Source organism: Mirounga leonina, unplaced genomic scaffold (genome assembly GCF_011800145.1).
Source record: "Mirounga leonina isolate KUSES-001 unplaced genomic scaffold, KU_Mleo_1.0 Mir_128, whole genome shotgun sequence".
Classification (NCBI taxonomy): Eukaryota; Metazoa; Chordata; class Mammalia; order Carnivora; family Phocidae; genus Mirounga; species Mirounga leonina.
In genome coordinates, this window is record NW_023270320.1 from 7,629,876 (window position 1) to 7,648,167 (window position 18,292).

Consider the following 18,292-nt stretch of genomic DNA (forward strand, 5'->3'; position numbering starts at 1 on the left):
GGATCTAAATGCATCCATCACACTGAATGGTATAACCCTACCCTCTTCTGTTTCTATAAGAAGAGGTTCATTTCATACCACAATGAACATCCTCACCATCTGTCAGACACTGGTCAAGAAATACTAGGCCTCAGTTCATGCAGCTAGTCAATGTCAGAACCAAGTCTAAAGTCAGAGATGAAGATGGTTCCACCTCCACAGAACACTCACATGCTAGTGAAAGTACATCAGCTTTCTGGGGTGGACATCTTTTTGTTGATTTCATGTATCTGTGGCTTAGGGAATGTTACTTACAGATTGTAGCCTCAGTCTCTCAAGGCCTTTAGATGAAGCTATTTTAATCACCTTTACCTTTCTTTACCTTTCATCTTCTGAAGGCTTCATTTCTATTTTTGGTTGAACTCCTTAAGTGTCATGAAATAGAAGAAATAGTAAATTAACTACGTCTGGAGAAAGCTTACTGTTGAGGGAATATGATTTAATCCATATTCTCTTTAGAGCCATGATCCCACCCTTTAAAAAGTCACTGTTCTTTTTAACTCACTCTCTTGTTCCCTATGTATTCCAAGTGGACAAACCACAACAAAATGTTCCACTGTGGTAGGCACTTCAACTCAATTGAATGGCTATCTACACTATATTGGTGAGAGTATGTGTTTGTGTTTAGAAACTATCAGCTCTGGAGAGGCTGATACAAGCAAGGTAATTGTAGTTAAAATCCATACAGAAACTTGAGTTCTGTTTTTCTTTTTTCATCGAGTTTGTTGGTTTACCTCTGAAGCATAAGTCTTTGGACAGGCTTCTTATGCTCCCCCATCTTCATTTTCTCATTAGTAAAGTGAGGAGGCTGCTACCGGTATTTGGGATTCTTACCAGCTTTGAAACATGAATCTTTGATTCTATAATCATAGATTATGACTCTCCTAGATTGTAAACTCTTTTCCATATACCAGTGTCTAACCTCATCTACCAGATGAAGTCATTAAAAAATGAACAAAAAGGAAGAAGCATCATTTCTGAGTGGCTTTTTACTGAAGAGGTGTACCCTTTGAAAAGTTAACTTGGAACCCAATTTGATTTCTTCTTGAATCTCATGGAATTTTCCTCATAGAGGGAATATGGTTATGTTGGTCTCAGTCTCTGATTCCATCTGTGCATCCAAGCCTCTTTCCCTATGTGATATGAATAGAAACATGCTAACTGGTTTGCCAGACACACCATCTCTTTGGTTCTCTGTCCAATCTCCCATTCCTTTTCTCACTAATTTGCTTTCTGTGGTACTGCAGAGTTATGCTTCATTTTGGGTATTTGCAAACTGCATAGTAAGTCCATATGTATATCAAATATGTGGGTGGATTGTTAAGTGCAAAATGAAGAACTTCCTCAATCTTTTTAATTTTCTCATTTGTGGTTCCTAATTATTGTACCGTTGGAGGGTGGTCTTAAATCGTGGTACAAGTATTAACAAAAGTTAAGACATGAGCCTTCTCCATTTGGCCAGTAGGTGGGAGTATTTCACAGGGAATTAGCAAACTGCAGGGATTTTTTTTTTGTTTTGTTTTGTTTTGTTTTAGAAGATGGAGGACCCTTCTGGAAGAGAACTAAAAAGGAGAAAACAAAAACAGAAAGTTAAGAACGAAGAGAGGGACACCCAATCATATAAAATACAGGGCTTGTAAACAGTCTCACCAAAAACCCATTTTCTGTTCAGGCTCTCTCTGTTTATCCTCTGACTCTGCCCCTTTTGATAGAATACAAGGATGAATTAAACTGTTGATAACTCTGGAGTTGTGTTTTTTTTTTTTTCCCTTTTCTTTCGTTCATTTCTTTTCTTTTTCTTTCTTTCTTTTTTTTTTTTTTTTTTAGTATAATCTCTATGGATCCTTGAGAGTCCTAAAAAACCTTTTCAGGAGAAGGAATAATGCAATCAGTCTCCTCAGAAATCAGGCCAGCTGAACACCAAGCTGGTGATTTCATCAGAATGCTTAATGCCCACCAGCAGAAGTGGTGTGAGAGCAACGCAAGTGTAGGCTCACTGTTGGCAGCTTCGCCAGCGACTCTGGCCAGGGTCTCAATGCAGTTATCATTATGTCATCCCTTTGCCCATCTTCTCTACTGCTACCGTTTGGAATTATTTGTCTACCATTGAAAAGATTAAGGCAAATCACCAAACATTGTCCCAGCAGCTGGTTGCTGTATGAGTGTGTTTTAACAGTCACAATTTCAATGAACTACATGTTCGTTTGAGTCTCTGGGCAGTTGTATTCAACTTGAAGATTAGGTTGAAAAACGGAGCTGTCACCAATGTCATAGGAGATGAACGCCATCGCTTCTGTATCAGCTTCTGTTGCACGTTCACCCAGACACTACTCTCCAAACCCCCACTGTGCCCTTGCAAGCTTTGGAAGGAGATGAAATGATGGACTGGCCTCCTGCTCTGTCTTTGGTTTGAGGATAGCCCAGCAGTTTTCCAATTATTCTCAGGAGAGAAACCAAAACCCTATAGATACAAAATAACTTTCTAAAACACAAAGTTATTTTAATCTACATATTTTAAAGAAAATCCCAACAAATGATATAAGGTGCATACACAAGGCAAATGAAGTTCTTTGAAACTAGTTAACATCTTCTAAGACACAGCTTTGCATATTCACTAGCTCTATTATTTCTCCCAGCAAAGGATAAATTTGCCCTCTTTATTGGCATTTCTGACTTTCTTCATCAGTATTGTGATTTTAATTGCATTTATCCCAAAACTGCCTTTGTAAGCAGTGCCCTTGATACAGTGTGAAAGTAACTGTTGCATTAATATATTTATTTTCTTTTTTCAAGATGTCCTTGAAGTAAGGGTCTTTTGGAATATAATATGCAAACAGAATGTAGATAAGCACTGATGCAAAAGAATTACTGAGCATTAAATCTGTTTATCCTAAGTCCTACTCATTTCTTTTAATTCTTTTTTTTATTATTATGTTATGTTAATCATGATACATTACATCATTAGTTTTTGATGTAGTGTTCCATGATTCATTGTTGGCGTATAACACCCGGTGCTCCATTCAGTACATGCCCTCTTTAATACCCATCACCAGGCTAACCCATCCCACCACCCTCCTCCCCTCTAGAACCCTCAGTTTGTTTCTCAGAGTACACAGTCTCTCATGGTTCATCTCCCCCTCCGATTTTCCCCCCTTCATTCTTCCCTTCCTGCTATTTTCTTTTTTTTAAGATTCAATGTATTATTTGTTTGAGAGGTACAGGTCTGTGATTCAACCGTCTTACACAATTCACAGTCTCACCATAGCAGATACCCTCCCCAGTGTCTATCACCCAGCCACCCCATCCCTCCCACCCCCCACCACTCCAGCAACCCTCAGTTTGTTTCCTGAGATTAAGAATTCCTCATATCAGTGAGATCATATAATACATGTCTTTCTCTGATTGACTTATTTCGCTCAGCATAATACCCTCCACATCCATCCATGTCATTGCAAATGGCAAGATTTCATTCCTTTTGATCGGTGCGTAATATTCCATTGTATATATATATACCACCTCTTCTTTATTCATTCATCTGTCAATGGACATCTTAGCTCTTTCCACAGTTTGGCTATTGTGGACATTGCTGCTATAAACATTGGGGTGCACGTACCCCTTCGGATCCCTACATTTATATCTTTGGGGTAAATACCCAGTAGTGCAATTGCTGCATTGTATGGTAGCTCTATTTTCAACTTTTTGAGGAACCTCCATACTGTTTTCCAGAGTGGCCGCACCAGCTTGCATTCCCACCAACAGTGTAGGAGGGTTCCCCTTTCTCCGCATCCGCGCCAACATCTGTCATTTCCTGACTTGTTAATTTTAGCCATTCTGACTGGTGTGAGGTGGTATCTCATTGAGGTTTTGATTTGGATTTCCCTGATGCTGAACAACGTTGAGCACTTTTTCATGTGTCTGTTGGCCATTTGGATGTCTTCTTTGGAAAAATGTCTGTTCATGTCTTCTGCCCATTTCTTGATTGGATTCTTTGCTCTTTGGGTGTTGAGTTTGAAAAGTTCTTTATAGATTTTGGATACTAGCCCTTTATCTGATATGACATTTGCAAATATCTTCTCCCATTCTTTCGGTTGTCTTTTGGTTTTGTTGACTGTTTCTTTTGCTGTGCGAAAGCGTTTTATCTTGATGAAGTCCCAATAGTTCATTTTTGCCCTTGCTTTCCTTGCCTTTGGTGATGTTTCTAGGAAGAAGTTGCTGCGGCTGAGGTCGAAGATGTTGCTGCCTGTGTTCTCCTTTAGAATTTTGATGGACTCCTGTCTCACATTGAGGTCTTTCAACCATTTGGAGTCTATTTTTGTGTGTGGTGTAAGGAAGTGGTCCAGTTTCATTCTTCTGCATGTGGCTGGCCAATTTTCCCAACACCATTTGTTGAAGAGACTGTCTTTTTTCCATTGGACATTCTTTCCTGCTTTGTCAAAGATTAGTTGACCATAGAGTTGAGGGTCCATATCTGGGCTCTCTATTCTGTTCCATTGATCTCTGTGTCTGTTTTTGTGCCAGTACCATGCTGTCTTGATGATGACAGCTTTGTAATAGAGCTGGAAGTCCGGAATTGTGATGCCGCCAGCTTTGCTTTTCTTTTTCAGCATTCCTCTGGCTATGTGGGGTCTTTTCTGGTTCCATACAAATTTTAGGATTATTTGTTCCATTTCTTTGAAAGAAGTGGATGGTATTTTGATGGGGATTGCATTGAATGTGTAGATTGCTCTAGGTAGCATTGACATCTTCACAATATTTGTTCTTCCAATACATGAGCATGGAATGTTTTTCCAATTCTTTGTGTCTTCCTCAATTCCTTTCCTGAGTATTTTATAGTTTTCTGAGTACAGATCCTTTGCCTCTTCGGTTAGATTTATTCCTAGGTATCTTAAGGTTTTGGGTGCAATTGTAAATGGTATTGACTCCTTAATTTCTCTTTCTTCTGTCTTGTTGTTGGTGTATAGGAATGCCACTGATTTCTGTGCATTGATTTTATATCCTGCCACTTGACTGAATTCCTGTATGAGTTCTAGCAGTTTTGGGGTGGAGTCTTTTGGTTTTCCACATAAAGTATCATATCAGCTGCAAAGAGTGAGAGTTTGACTTCTTCTTTGCCGATTTGGATGCCTTTTATTTCTTTTTGTTGTCTGATTGCTGTGGCTAGGACTTCTAATACTATGTTGAATAGCAATGGTGATAGTGGACATCCCTGCCGCGTTCCTGACCTTAGGGGAAAAGCTCTCAATTTTTCCCCATTGAGAATGATATTCGCTGTAGGTTTTTCATAGATGGCTTTTATGATATTGAGGTATGTACCCTCTATGCCTATACTCTGAAGAGTTTTGATCAAGAAAGGATGCTGTACTTTGTCAAATGCTTTTTCTGCATCTATTGAGAGGATCATATGATTCTTGTTCTTTCTTTTGTTGATGTATTGTATCATGTTGATTGATTTGCGGATGTTGAACCCACCTTGCAGCCCAGGGATAAATCCCACTTGGTCATGGTGAATAATCCTTTTAATGTACATTGGATCCTATTGGCTATAATTTTGGTGAGATTTTTGCATCCATGTTCATCAGGGATATTGGTCTGTAATTCTCCTTTTTGATGGGGTCTTTGTCTAGTTTTGGGATCAAGGTAATCCTGGCCTCATAAAATGAGTTTGGAAGTTGTCCTTCCATTTCTATTTTTTGGAACAGTTTCAGAAGAATAGGTATTAATTGTTATTGAAATGTTTGGTAGAATTCCCCTGGGAAGCCGTCTTGCCCTGGGCTTTTGTTTCGTGGGAGATTTTTGATGACTGCTTCAATTTCCTTAGTGGTTATAGGTCTGTTCAGGTTTTCTATTTCTCCCTGGATCAGTTTTGGTAGTTGATGCATCTCTAGGAATGCATCCATTTCTTCCAGGTTATCTTTTTGCTGGCATAGAGTTGCTCATAATATGTTCTTATAATTGTTTGTGTTTCTTTGGTGTTGGTTGTGATCTCTCCTCTTTCATTCATGATTTTGTTGATTTGGTTCTTTTCTCTTTTCTTTTTGATAAGTCTGGCCAGGGGTTTATCAATCTTGTTAATTCTTTCAAAGAACCAGCTCCTAGTTTCGTTGATCTGTTCTACTGTTCTTTTGTTTTCTATTTCATTGATTTCTGCTCTGATCTTTATGATTTCTCTTCTCCTGCTGGGTTTAGGCTTTATTTACTGTTCTTTCTCCAGCTCCTTTAGGTGTAGGGTTAGGTTGTGTACTTGAGACCTTTCTTGTTTCTTGAGAAAGGCTTGTATTGCTATATACTTTCCTCTTAGGACTGCCTTTGCTGCCTCCCAAAGATCTTGAATAGGTGTGTTTTCATTTTCATTGGTTTCCATGAATTTTTTAAATTCTTCTTTAATTTCCTGGTTGACCCATTCATTCTTTAGTAGGATCCTCTTTAGCCTCCATGTATTTGAGTTCTTTCTGACTTTCCTCTTGTGATTGAGTTCTAGTTTCAGAGCATTGTGGTATGAAAATAGGCAGGGAATGATCCCAATCTTTTGGTACCAGTTGAACCTGATTTATGACCTAGGATGTGATCGATTTTGGGGAATGTTCTATGGGCACTAGAGAAGAGTGTGTATTCTGTTGCTTTGGGATGGAATGTTCTGAATATGTCTGTGAAGTCCATTTGGTCCAGTGTGTCGTTTAAAGTCTTTATTTCCTTGTTGATCTTTTGCTTAGGTGAACTGTCCATTTCAGTGAGGGGGGTGTTAAAGTCCCCCACTATTATTGTATTGTTGTCAATGTGTTTCTTTGCTTTTGTTATTAATTGCCTTATATAATTGGCTGCTCCCATGTTAGGGGCATAGATATTTACAATTGTTAGATCTTGTTGGATAGACACTTTAAGTAGGATATAATGTCCATCCTCATCTCTTATTACAGTCTTTGCTTTAAAATCTAATTTGTCTGATATAAGGATTGCCACCCCAGCTTTCTTTTGGTGTCCATTAGCATGGTAAATGCTTTTCCACACCCTCACTTTCAATCTGTGGATGTCTTTGGGTCTAAAATGAGTCTCTTGCAGACCGCATATTGATGGGTCTTGTTTTTTAATCCAATCTGATAGCCTGTGTCTTTTGATTGGGGCATTTAGCCCATTTACATTCAGGGTAACTATTGAAAGATAGGAATTTAGTGCCATTGTATTGCCTATAAGGTGACTGTTACTGTATATTGTCTGTGTTCCTTTCTGGTCTATGTTGCTTTTAGGGTCTCTCTTTGCTTAGAGGACCCCTTTCAATATTTCTTGTAGGGCTGGTTTTGTGTTTGCAAATTCCTTTAGTTTTTGTTTGTCCTGGAAGATTTTTATCTCTCCTTCAATTTTCAATGACAGCCTAGCTGGATAGAGTATTCTTGGCTGCATATTTTTCTCATTTAGTGCTCTGAATATATCCTGCCAGTCCTTTCTGGCCTGTCAGGTCTCTGTGGATAGGTCTGTTGCCAATCTAATGTTTCTACCCTTGTAGGTTACATATCTCTTCTCCTGAGCTGCTTTCAGGATTTTCTCTTTGTGTATGAGACTCGTAAATTTTACTATTAGATGTCGGGGTGTTGACCTATTTTTATTGATTTTGAGAGGGGTTCTCTGTGCTTCCTGGATTTTCATGCCTGTTTCCTTCCCCAAATTAGGGAAGTTCTCTGCTATAATTTGCTCCATTATACCTTCTGGCCCTCTCTCTCTTTCTTCTTCTTCTGGGATCCCAAGTATTCTAATATTGTTTCGTCTTATGGTATCGCTTATCACTTGAATTCTGCCCTCGTAATCTAGTAGTTGTTTATCTCTCTTTTTCTCAGCTTCTTTATTTTCCATCATTTGGTCTTCTATATCACTGATTCTCTCTTCTGCCTCATTTATCCTAGCAGTTAGCACCCCCATATTTGATTGCACCTCATTAATAGCCTTTTTGATTTCTACTTGGTTAGATTTTAGTTCTTTTACGTCTCCAGAAAGGGTTTCTCTAATAACTTCCATGCTTTTTTCAAGCCCAGCTAGTATCTTTAAAGTGATGATTCTGAACTCTAGATCTGACATCGTACTAATGTCCATATTGAGTAGGTCCCTGGCAGTCAGTACTACCTCTTGTTCTTTTTGTTGAGGTGATTTTTCCCATCTTGTCATTTTGTCCAGAGGAGAATAGATTAATGAGACAACAAAATGCTAACAGGGTAACAACATCCCCAGAAAATATACTCTAAACAAATCAGAAAAGACCTGATGCAGGGGGAAAAGAAAGGGAAAGAGAGAAAAAAGAAAAAGAAAAAAAAGAAAAAGATAAAGATAAAAACAAACAAAAACAGAACAACAAAACAAAACAGAGTATGATCAAATATGATCAGGCTGGTACATAGATCAGTGCCACACACTAGATTTGGGGTGTATTTTGGTCTGTTAGAAGAAAGTGCCTCCCAAAATTTTAAAGAAAGAAAAACTTATATATGTACAAAAATAAGGGTTGATATGATGAAGGGATGGAATATGACTGTAAAGATGAAAATTATAAAAAAATTTTCTAAAAGGAATTGATAAGAAGTTGTTTGAAAAAAGAAAAAAGAGGATTTAAAAAAGAAGAAAAACAAAAGGGAGAGAATGTGATCAGGCAGGGGAGTAGAAAAAAACCATACACTAGAGATTTAGGGTATATTTTGATCTGTTAGAAGAAACTCTCTCAAAATTTTAAAGAGAGACGAACTTATATATATATGCCAAAAATACGGATAAGTACTATGAAGGGATAGAATATGACTCTAAAAATGAAAAAAAAAAAATTTTTTTTTAAAGGGATTGATAAGATGTTGGTTGAAAAAGGGAAAAAGAGGGCACCTGGGTGGCTCAGTTGGTTAAGCGACTGCCTTCGACTCAGGTCATGATCCTGGAGTCCCGGGATCGAGTCCCGCATCGGGCTCCCTGCTCGGCAGGGAGTTTGCTTCTCCCTCTGACCCTCCTCCCTCTCATGCTCTCTGTCTCTCATTCTCTTTGTCTCAAATAAAAAAAAAAAATCAGACTTTAAAAAAAAAAAGAAAAAGGGAAAAAGAAAAATTAAAAAAAATAAAACTTAAAAAAAATTAACTTTGAAAGACTAAAGAATCATGGTTAAAAAGCTAAAAAATCCATGGATTCTATGTGCATTATTCCCCTAGCGCTGGAGTTCTGCCGTTCTCATTGATTGGTAAACTTGGTCTTGGCTGGCTGTTCTTGCTGATTTCTGGGTGAGGGGCCTGTTGCTGTGGTTCCCAAATGTCTTTGCCGGCGGTGGAATTGCCCTGCCCTTGCCCCGTCTGGGCTAAGAAATCTGCTCGGGTCTGCTCTTGGGAGCTTTTGTTCCCTGCAAGCTTTCCGTACAGATTTGGAGGCCGAGAGTGAAAATGGCGGCCTCCCAATCTCCGCCCCGGAGAAGCTGAGAACTCGGGGCCCCGCTCCTCAGTGTGCCCCCAGAGAAAAGCAGTCAGTCACTCCTGTCTCCCTGGTCTCCGGCCGCACTCGTGCTCACCGGCCTGTGACTGAGCGTTTCTAACTCTGGCACCTGACCCCGTGTGGAGTCTCCAAGCCCAGCAGATCCCTGTGGTGCGCTCCCGTGCCGCTCCTCCTGGGGGAAGAAGGGGAGTCTCCCCAGATCTGCCGCTTGTTGGGTCCTTGCTGGAGGAGCAGTGGCCTGACTGTGCCCCGGATCACGGTTTATGGCAACCCCGAGCTGCGAGCCCGCTCCTCGGCTCCGTCTCTGCAGCCGGCTTCACCGCTCTGATACCTGGAAGCTCTGCCGCACTCAGGCACCCCCGGTCTTTCTGTGACCCCGAGCGTCCTGAGACCACACTGTCCCACGAGGGTTCCACCCCTTGCTTAGCCACGGGAGCGACGTCCCTCAGCGGAGCCGACTTCTAAAAGTTCCGACTTTGTGCCCCGCGGCTCTATCACTTGCCAGAAGTGACCTACGGAGGCCCCTCCTCCGCCGTCTCTCCTCCCGTATATCGCCTTGGATTCACTTCTCCGCACATCCTACCTTCCAGAAAGTGGTCTCTTTTCTGTTCAGAGAGGTGTTGCTATTCTTTTCTTCGATCTCCTGTTGAGTTTGTAGGTGTTCAGAATGGTTTGATCCCTATCCATCCAGCTGAATTCCTGAGACCAGATGAAATCCAGGTCTCCTACTCCTCTGCCATCTTGCTCCGCCCCTAATCATTTCTTTTTAAAAATGAGGAAACCAAGACCTGGGCAGAGGAATTTATTCTTTGGTTTGTGAAAACAGAGCTACCTCAACCCATCCAAATGCATAGCATTTTGGAGAGAAAAAAAAAAAAAGATAAGCCTACGATGTTGAGTAGTAACCAAGGTCTAATAGTAAGCTTTTTGGTAAAATCTTTGGGCCTCTTGAATATTTTTTTTTTAAAGATTTTCTTTATTTATTTTTGCCAGAGAGAGAGAGCACAAGCAGGGGGAAGAGCAGGCAGAAGGAAAAGCAGGCTCCCTGCTGAGCAAGGAGCGTGATGTGGGACTTGATTCCAGGATCCACGGGTCATGACCTGAGCTGAAGGCAGACACTTAACTGACTGAGCCACCCAGGCATCCTGGGCCTCCTGAATATTTAAAAATATCTTTTAGGGTCTATAATCAGTAGTGCCAGGGGCCAGGTCCTTGCATTCAAGTGTCATTGCAGTTATTCACCAAAGGTTGCTCTTTGGAAAAATTGCCACTAGAGAGCAACATTGACTAACTTTTGACCTGAAGGGTTTTTGTTTGTTTGTCTTTTTGTTTGTTTGTTTGTTTGTTTGTTTGTTTGTTTGTTTTAAGGGCAAGTTAGGCTTCTTTGCCCTGGGATACAACCAAATAAACCCTTCAAAAATTACACTTTGCAGTTCCTGCTCACAGTAAGAGGAAGGATCGAGTTCTGGATGATCACAAGATCAAGGAAAACCCTTGGCTCCCCTTTGTTGCAAATACCTTAGCTCACCTCAATGAAGTTGGAAGGAGAGATGTACAGTTCTATGCACATGAATCTCATTAATTTGGGAAAGGTTCTTCAGGATACCTTTCCTCTCTGGATTTTCATATGTATGTCAGAAAACTGTAACTTGTATTTGCCAACGTTAATCCTTGTCTGAAACATCATCCTTGGGTTAATCAGCTGACGAAAGAATGAAAATAATCCACTTTATTGCGTCTCCACTCAAAATATCTTCTTTAGAATGGGCTTTTCTTGTTGCAGAGTCCACCTCACAAGAGTGATCTCAATCATAGGCAGTTAAGGTTCACCACAGAGATCAAGAAATTGGCAAGAGAATCTTAAAAATGTTTCCCACTGAATGTGATAATGCAAAACAAAGCACAGAAAGATAGAAATTTAACTAGTTTCCTCCAGAAAGGCAATGGTGCCGTAGAAAAGAGGGTCCAGGATATTCTCTTCTTTGACTATCTGAATTCTTCCAATCCCTTCTGCAGCTGGGAAAAAAGCTTCTGGGAGACCTTTTGATTTCTAGACTCTTCTTTCTAACTCTGTCATACACTGGTTGTTGAGTCTCCCTTACCCTACTGTCCCATATGCTTCTCACTTCTGGAGTGAGGCCACAGTGGGTAGTGAAGGTGTGCTGAGCCTAATACCTCAGCCTGGCTGAACAACACCCAGATAATCACATCACAAACCTTTCTATTGGGGGAGGAGTGTAGATGAGCCAGCTCTGCTTCCTTGTTTGCTGAGAGTTCCTAGTTTGAATAACACGCATTTCTGCCTAATGGGGCTGTCACTTGCGCTCTAATAGAAATCACCTGCTCCTAGAATAATCATTAAACAAGTTGACAGCACACAATAGCTGGACTTCTTAGCTGTAATACTGCCTGGCTGAATCAAGTAGATGGAATAAAAACAATCAAAAACACACCACCACACATTGTTTAGAAACATTATTCACAGGGGAATCGTGGCCTCTGCAGATGGTGACTCCTCCTCTGGAGAGTCAAGAGGTTCTTTGTAGCCAGGGGCAAGTGCCCTGGACCCTCAAGGGATGGCTTTGAGTCTTGATTTTGCTACTTACCAGATCTTGGGGAGAAAAACAAACAAACAAACAAGTAAACAAACCCACCAGTCTCCTGGGAGATAAAATATCTACCCTGTCTCCCTCATAGATTGCATGAGGGTCAAGTTTCTATGGGGAAAGCAGTTTGTAAATTAAAGTATTAAGCCCTCAGTGGGATAGCTCTTTGAACACTCAATAATAATAGCTGTCATTTACTGAGCATAGGGTTCCCTGTTAAACACTTTGTGTAGATTGTCTCACTAAATCATCACAACTACAGAGATTAAAAATTTGAGGTCCAGAGAAATTCAGCAATTTGTCCATGTTCTCTGAGCTAACAAGTGATGATTTCAATTTAAAGCCCAGTCTGTAGTCTAGTAGATACCAGAATCACTGTTCTCACTGATGGGGTTCAGGATATGCTGCCTCAAAATACTAAATATCTTAAGGAATCTTTTAGAAGTGGCAGAAGCAAGAAGGTGAACTCTGATCTCCCTTGCCCCTTGCCCTTGTCCCCAGAAACAGATCACAAAACTCCCGTGTGAAAGGTATCTTCCTATACCTGGAGGAAAGAAGCCATTCTTATCACCAGAAACGGAATTCATGATTTATTTCACTATTTATTACCCCTAGCCCAAACTCCTTTATCTTGTCAATTCTTTACAGATGTATTTTTTGTTGTCCAAAAGGTATAAAAGATTCCTGCTCTAGTCACTTCTTTGGGTCTTCATTCTCTTGTGAAGGCTCCCCTGTATATGTAAAAATTCAGTTTTTATTGTGTATGCTTTTCTCTTGTTCATCTGTTTTTGCCAGTTTAATTATCAGGCCCAGCCAGAGACCCCGTGTGTGGAGGAAAGTTTTTTCTTCCTCTACTCACCGTTAAGCTACACTGCTCTACAGACTGGCTTGTTGCAAGCTGCCACCTGAATCTTGGGCAGTGAAATCTGAAGTATCTGAGGCTCTTCCCTGCAGAGAGGTTAAACTGCCTTCCTCCTTCAGGGCCACAAGGTTCATTACAAAGGGGCACTTGATGCTAATGAAGCATCTTTAAGGGCCTTATATAACTATCCCCATTGCTTCCACCACTCTAATTTGGAAATCACATTGTGATGTAAGGGAAGATCTTCAGACTAAGGAGGAAAGAACAGAGCTGGAGATGAAGAGAAAGGAAGGCAGAGCACATGGGATGAGGCCAGTCACCATACCTAATTAGCAGTGTTTTACAGCCTGCACAGAGGAGAGCTCTCCTAAGAAGTCAGATTAGGAGGTTGTGGTGTTTCAAAGACACCGCTGTCCCCTAGGAGATGGAAAGGAGTGGAGTGTGGGAGGTGGGCCTGGGTCATCTGGAAGGTCTCAAATCTGGAGAATGTGAGCAGAACGGGGAAATAGCCCCATAGCTCCAAGATGCATCAGGAAGAAGATCTAACCTATAATACATCATTTGCCATCCAGGGCTTGGTGTCTGTAGCTGGAATTAGATTAACCCCTCCATACATACATATCTTTTTAAGATGCAAGTTCCTTGGTTGGGGTAGGGGTGGCAGTAAGGATTAACTCTTATATATTGATTTTATTTTGATAAATAAAAAAAAATCAGCTGAAATTTGTAGATCTTCTTTTTCTTCCTCCATAGCATCTGGCAAAATCTGTTCATGTTTTAAAAGATGAGTTTAGTGGAGCAGATAGTTGTTCAGAGAAGGCAAACATACAAAAACAGTGAGAAACTATGAAGAGATTGGTGGGTGCCGGGAATGGAAAATGATGATCAAAGTCTACATCAGAGAATATGGCAGTGTGATAATGAATAATGCTGGTAGAAACAAAGAAGAGTGGATGGATATGTATTTAGGAGGTAAAATTGTGAGGACATGGTTTTAACTGCACATGGGAACGGCGGTGAAGCACACTAGAATTTATCATGTAAATCTGATTGAAATTTATTTACTAGATGGGAAGAGTTAACAATTGCTGAGTTTTATGATAATCATTGAAAAAAGCCTTTAAAATAGTCCTTTAACCTAAGCAAATTTATACCAGAAAAATATTCAAGAATAAGCCCAAATCAAAGTAATTAACTTGTTCAAAACCCCAAATATGTAAGTAGCAGTGGATAGATCCCATCTCTATGTCACCAGTTAGAAGTCTGGGTTTCTGATTCATTGGACCACAAGTTAGATCTTTTTACAGTTGTCAGCATGACAAAGCCAGACGATGTTTTGACATACCTGTCTACTAGTTCTGAGGTGAACTGGTATTTGCTGGGGAAGGCAGGAAGAACATGACAATTAGAGTGTTCATCTGTACTTTATTTCACGCAAGGGACTGTGGAATTTGGTGCCTCCACTGTACATTAGCAATGCAATTTGCCCCTTTCATTCATGGTGTTAAATAGCATACTTCTCATTCTGTTTTCATTGGCGAGAAGACCTGATTATGGTGTATTTTAATCTCTTATAATAGAACAAAGCATTAACTTTGGGATAATGTAGGAAATCGAAGGTTTGCTTGTGTATGACCTAGGGGTGTCCCAAGAACATGGATTTTAGTCTTTTCTTTCTTGTCCCATTAACAATCTGAGCCAGCTTTATTTGCAGAGCTCATGTCACACAGCCACATGGGTAAGTCAGAGCAACTATTTTATGCTAGGGATGGAGTTAGAAACAGCAAAATATCTACCTACACTAATTGGAAGGGGGATAAGCTTAGCATAGGATAATAAAAGTAGACTATAAAGTGTCTTACTGGGAATCAAAAACAGTAAGAAAATAAAACAATAGAATAGATTCTTGGCATTCAAGGATAACAGTTTAAATTTCTTTTTTTTAAATTTTATTTTGTTATGTTAGTCACCATACAGTACATCATTAGCTTTTGATTTAGTGTTCCATGATTCATTGTTTGTGCATGGGTGTTATACATTTTAAATTTCAATTATTTAGGAACATGTAGGAGTAACTAGTAATGGGACTCATGAATTTGAACTTAATATTCTAGAATGGGCTAAGATGGCAAGTCTCTTAATGGGTGAACTTAGTTGGCTTCCCAGTGTCTGAATCTTGACTCAACCCTGTTCTCTACTTAGCACTGTCTATTCACTACTGCTCTGAATTTAAAAAACAAAACTAAAACCACACATTTATGTATTTTGAAAAATGACCTTGAAATCACGGGATGTTATACATGAACAATGAATCATGAAACACTACATCAAAAACTAATGATGTACTGTATGATGATTAACATAACATAATAAAAAAATTATTAAAAAAAAAGAAAGAAAGTCAACAACTAACTTTGAGATGAAAGAAGAGGCTCCAAAGGTTATGTTTCTCAGACAGAAAGTAATATTAAGGAGTCTAATGGTGAGTTAAACTCAGAACTATGATGTACTCTACAGAGAAACAAGAGTAAGCAATCTGTGAAACTACTTCAGCAATTGCTTCCACCAGAATTTATTTTAATAGCTATATAAAAGACTTTAGTACGAAATTTATGGAATCATTAATTGTCTAAGGGGTTCACTTAAAATTTTAAGTTATACTTTATGGCATTTTATGGAGGAAAGGATATGTAATAGCGGTATTTTCAAAGTTGTGAATTTGAGAAGACTTAGGGGCATTTCCCTCAGGAATGCATATTTCCCAAAGTGTTGATGATATGGCACAGATAAGGAAAATGGAATAATTTAGAGATGATGCAAAGTAGTTAAAAAAGGATTCACTTTTTCCAGGCAGATATGGATTTGGAGATCAAGGCAGTATGACTTCGAGTCATAACTGGCTGATAAGTGAAATCCCAATGAGAGAGAGAGATGTGGTGATGCAGGTGAGAGGTTGGAAACCCCCCAAAATCGTGTGCAGCAGTCAGGAACTTCACGTGAGCAGATTCCACGAACTATGAATGGGGAGTGGAGGGCCTAGAATTCCAGTCCAGGTCTGCTCCGAACTACCCCTGTGACTTTGGGGGAGAGTCATTTATCCTCTCCCGTCCTTCATTTCTTTTTTGAACCTTAATTTCTTCATCCATAAAATGATTGCGGGGTCCTGGGCAATACAGTTTTGCATCATTTTTTCTCCTTCTATTGTACATGAGACATTAAATATTTTCCATGTAACTAAAATTGACCTTAAAACATTGTTTTGATGATTGTGTAATACATATTATCTGAATTATTTAGCCACTTACTATTTAGAGTTTTCAATGTTTTTATTATAAAAGTGCTGCAATAAGTATATTTGTAAATATTTCTTCCCTCTCTAGTGATTTCCTTATATTGAGTCCTAAAAGTGAAATTACTATATCAAAGAATATGAGCATTTTTAAGGGCTGGATATTTATTGTCAAATCTCTTCTTGGACAGCTTGTGTTGCTTCATTCCTACTAGAATTTCTGGGTCTTCTCTCTTCTACCCTGTCATGTTTAACATGTTTCAAATATTGGGTCAGTTGATAATTTAATGTATTGTATCATTTTAATTTTTATTTCTTCTTTCATTTTTAAGTTCAATATTTGTGCATGTGCATTTATAAGTCTTTTTGTGTGTGTATGTGTTTTGATTTTACCTATTTATTTTATTTTATTTATTTATTTTTAATTTTTTTATATATGCATTTATAAGTTTTAATGCTTCATGTAGGGCAGGAAAAAATTTTCCTCCAACCTCTTCACATCCTAGCTGGGTATGAAAATGAAACTGGCAGAGACAGATGAATAGGTGAAAAGCATACACATTTTATTGAATTTTTACATGCACATGGGAGCCTTCACACACACAAAAAATGAAGATCCAAAGAAGTGACCAGAACAGGAAGTTTTATAAACAATAAATTTGTGAGGACTTGACAAGGGAAAGGGTTTTGTGCTAGGGGAGTAAATGGTGAAGAAGTAACTAGAAGATAAGTGTTGGTTTAACCAAGGTTTGTTTGCAGTTTCCTCTGGTGCCCTCTCTGGGCTGATAAGAATTTATCTCCAGTAAAAGAAGAATTTATATCCTGCCTTTAAGCAGAAAAGGGGAAGCTTTTTCTGCATTTACTGTTTCTTAATGGTACACCTTCAACTCAAAATAATTTTTATGTCAAAGAGGCATGTATTGGGGTGACATATTCTAGTTTCCTTCATTCACTGGGAAATCATCTGTTGCTATCCATTGACATATATATATTTTTTTCTATTGAAAAGGCAGTCCTTTCTTTGTTTTAGTGTTAAGAGTATCTTTTATATTAAGGACACTATTAACCCTTTGGCTCTTTCCTTTTTAACCCATAGATGTCCTGGCCTCACCTACCAGCAATTAGAAATTCCTGCCATTCATAAATCTTAATGTTCAGAGCTTTACCCTTCTTGATGAAGCACTTCAGGGTTTCTCTTGCCACATTATTCTTTAGAAACTTGGATAGGGAAGGGGAGGAATTCACATAAAGATTGGATATTTGTACCCTCCCAGGATGGCTGCTCCTTTTATCTCAGAGTCCTTGACAAACAACCCAATGCTATTCCCCACATTCCCTAACCAACATGGGGACTCTTCTGTGCTTGACCAGCAGGTAGGTTTCTCTACATTTTTTAACCAGCTCTTTGGAAAGGGTTTTCCACACTAGGTTAGATGAGTTTCTCAGGTACATCACAGGCCTGGCCTCTCCTCCTCAGACAGCATAGGTGATCGAAGGGTGGAGGTGTTTCTATGGCAGGCAGTGGGAAGGCCAGCTTCATGCTTTTCGTGGAACCAGTCTTCGTACTGATCATTAGGCTCCAGCACTTTCTTTCTGACATACCCCTCCGTGTTCTCCTTTCCATCCAGTTTACCAGTCAGCTCTGTGAACACATTTGAATGTGCTTAAGATTCTTGTTCTCTCTTTCAAACTGACTCTTAGATCCTTCCAAGTAAGAGGCTGATTTGAACATCCATTCCCTCTCTTGAGCATTCCATGGCATTTGCACAGCTTGCCAGCTGGTAAGGGTTAGGGAGTTTCAGGGGGTGGTACCACCTGAGGTCTTGAGGATCAAAGCATCTGCCTGACTCCTACCCAAATACTGCTACGTATTGTGCAAATACTTCTCCCAGGTTTGTTTCTGATGTTTTCCATGTAAAGAAGTTCATGTTTTTATGTAATCAAATTTAGGATTTTTTTTCCTTTAAGATTTGTTCCACTTTTATTCTACATCAAAAGTACCCCTATAGTCTGAACTCTAATGTTCATCTGGAAAAGACTTCTTATGAAGAG

The 18,292-nt window shown here is 39.4% G+C and overlaps 1 protein-coding gene across 1 annotated transcript in view; it reads right to left on the reverse strand.

Annotated features, from left to right (window-relative positions):
- KCNU1 (potassium calcium-activated channel subfamily U member 1) overlaps positions 1–2,327 on the reverse strand; it is a 177,541-nt gene extending 175,214 nt beyond the window's left edge. The window contains 1 exon segment of the mRNA XM_035003825.1: positions 2,236–2,327. Within this exon segment, the coding sequence (XP_034859716.1) occupies positions 2,236–2,327 (92 nt within the window).
- Positions 2,328–18,292: the final 15,965 nt, after the last annotated feature.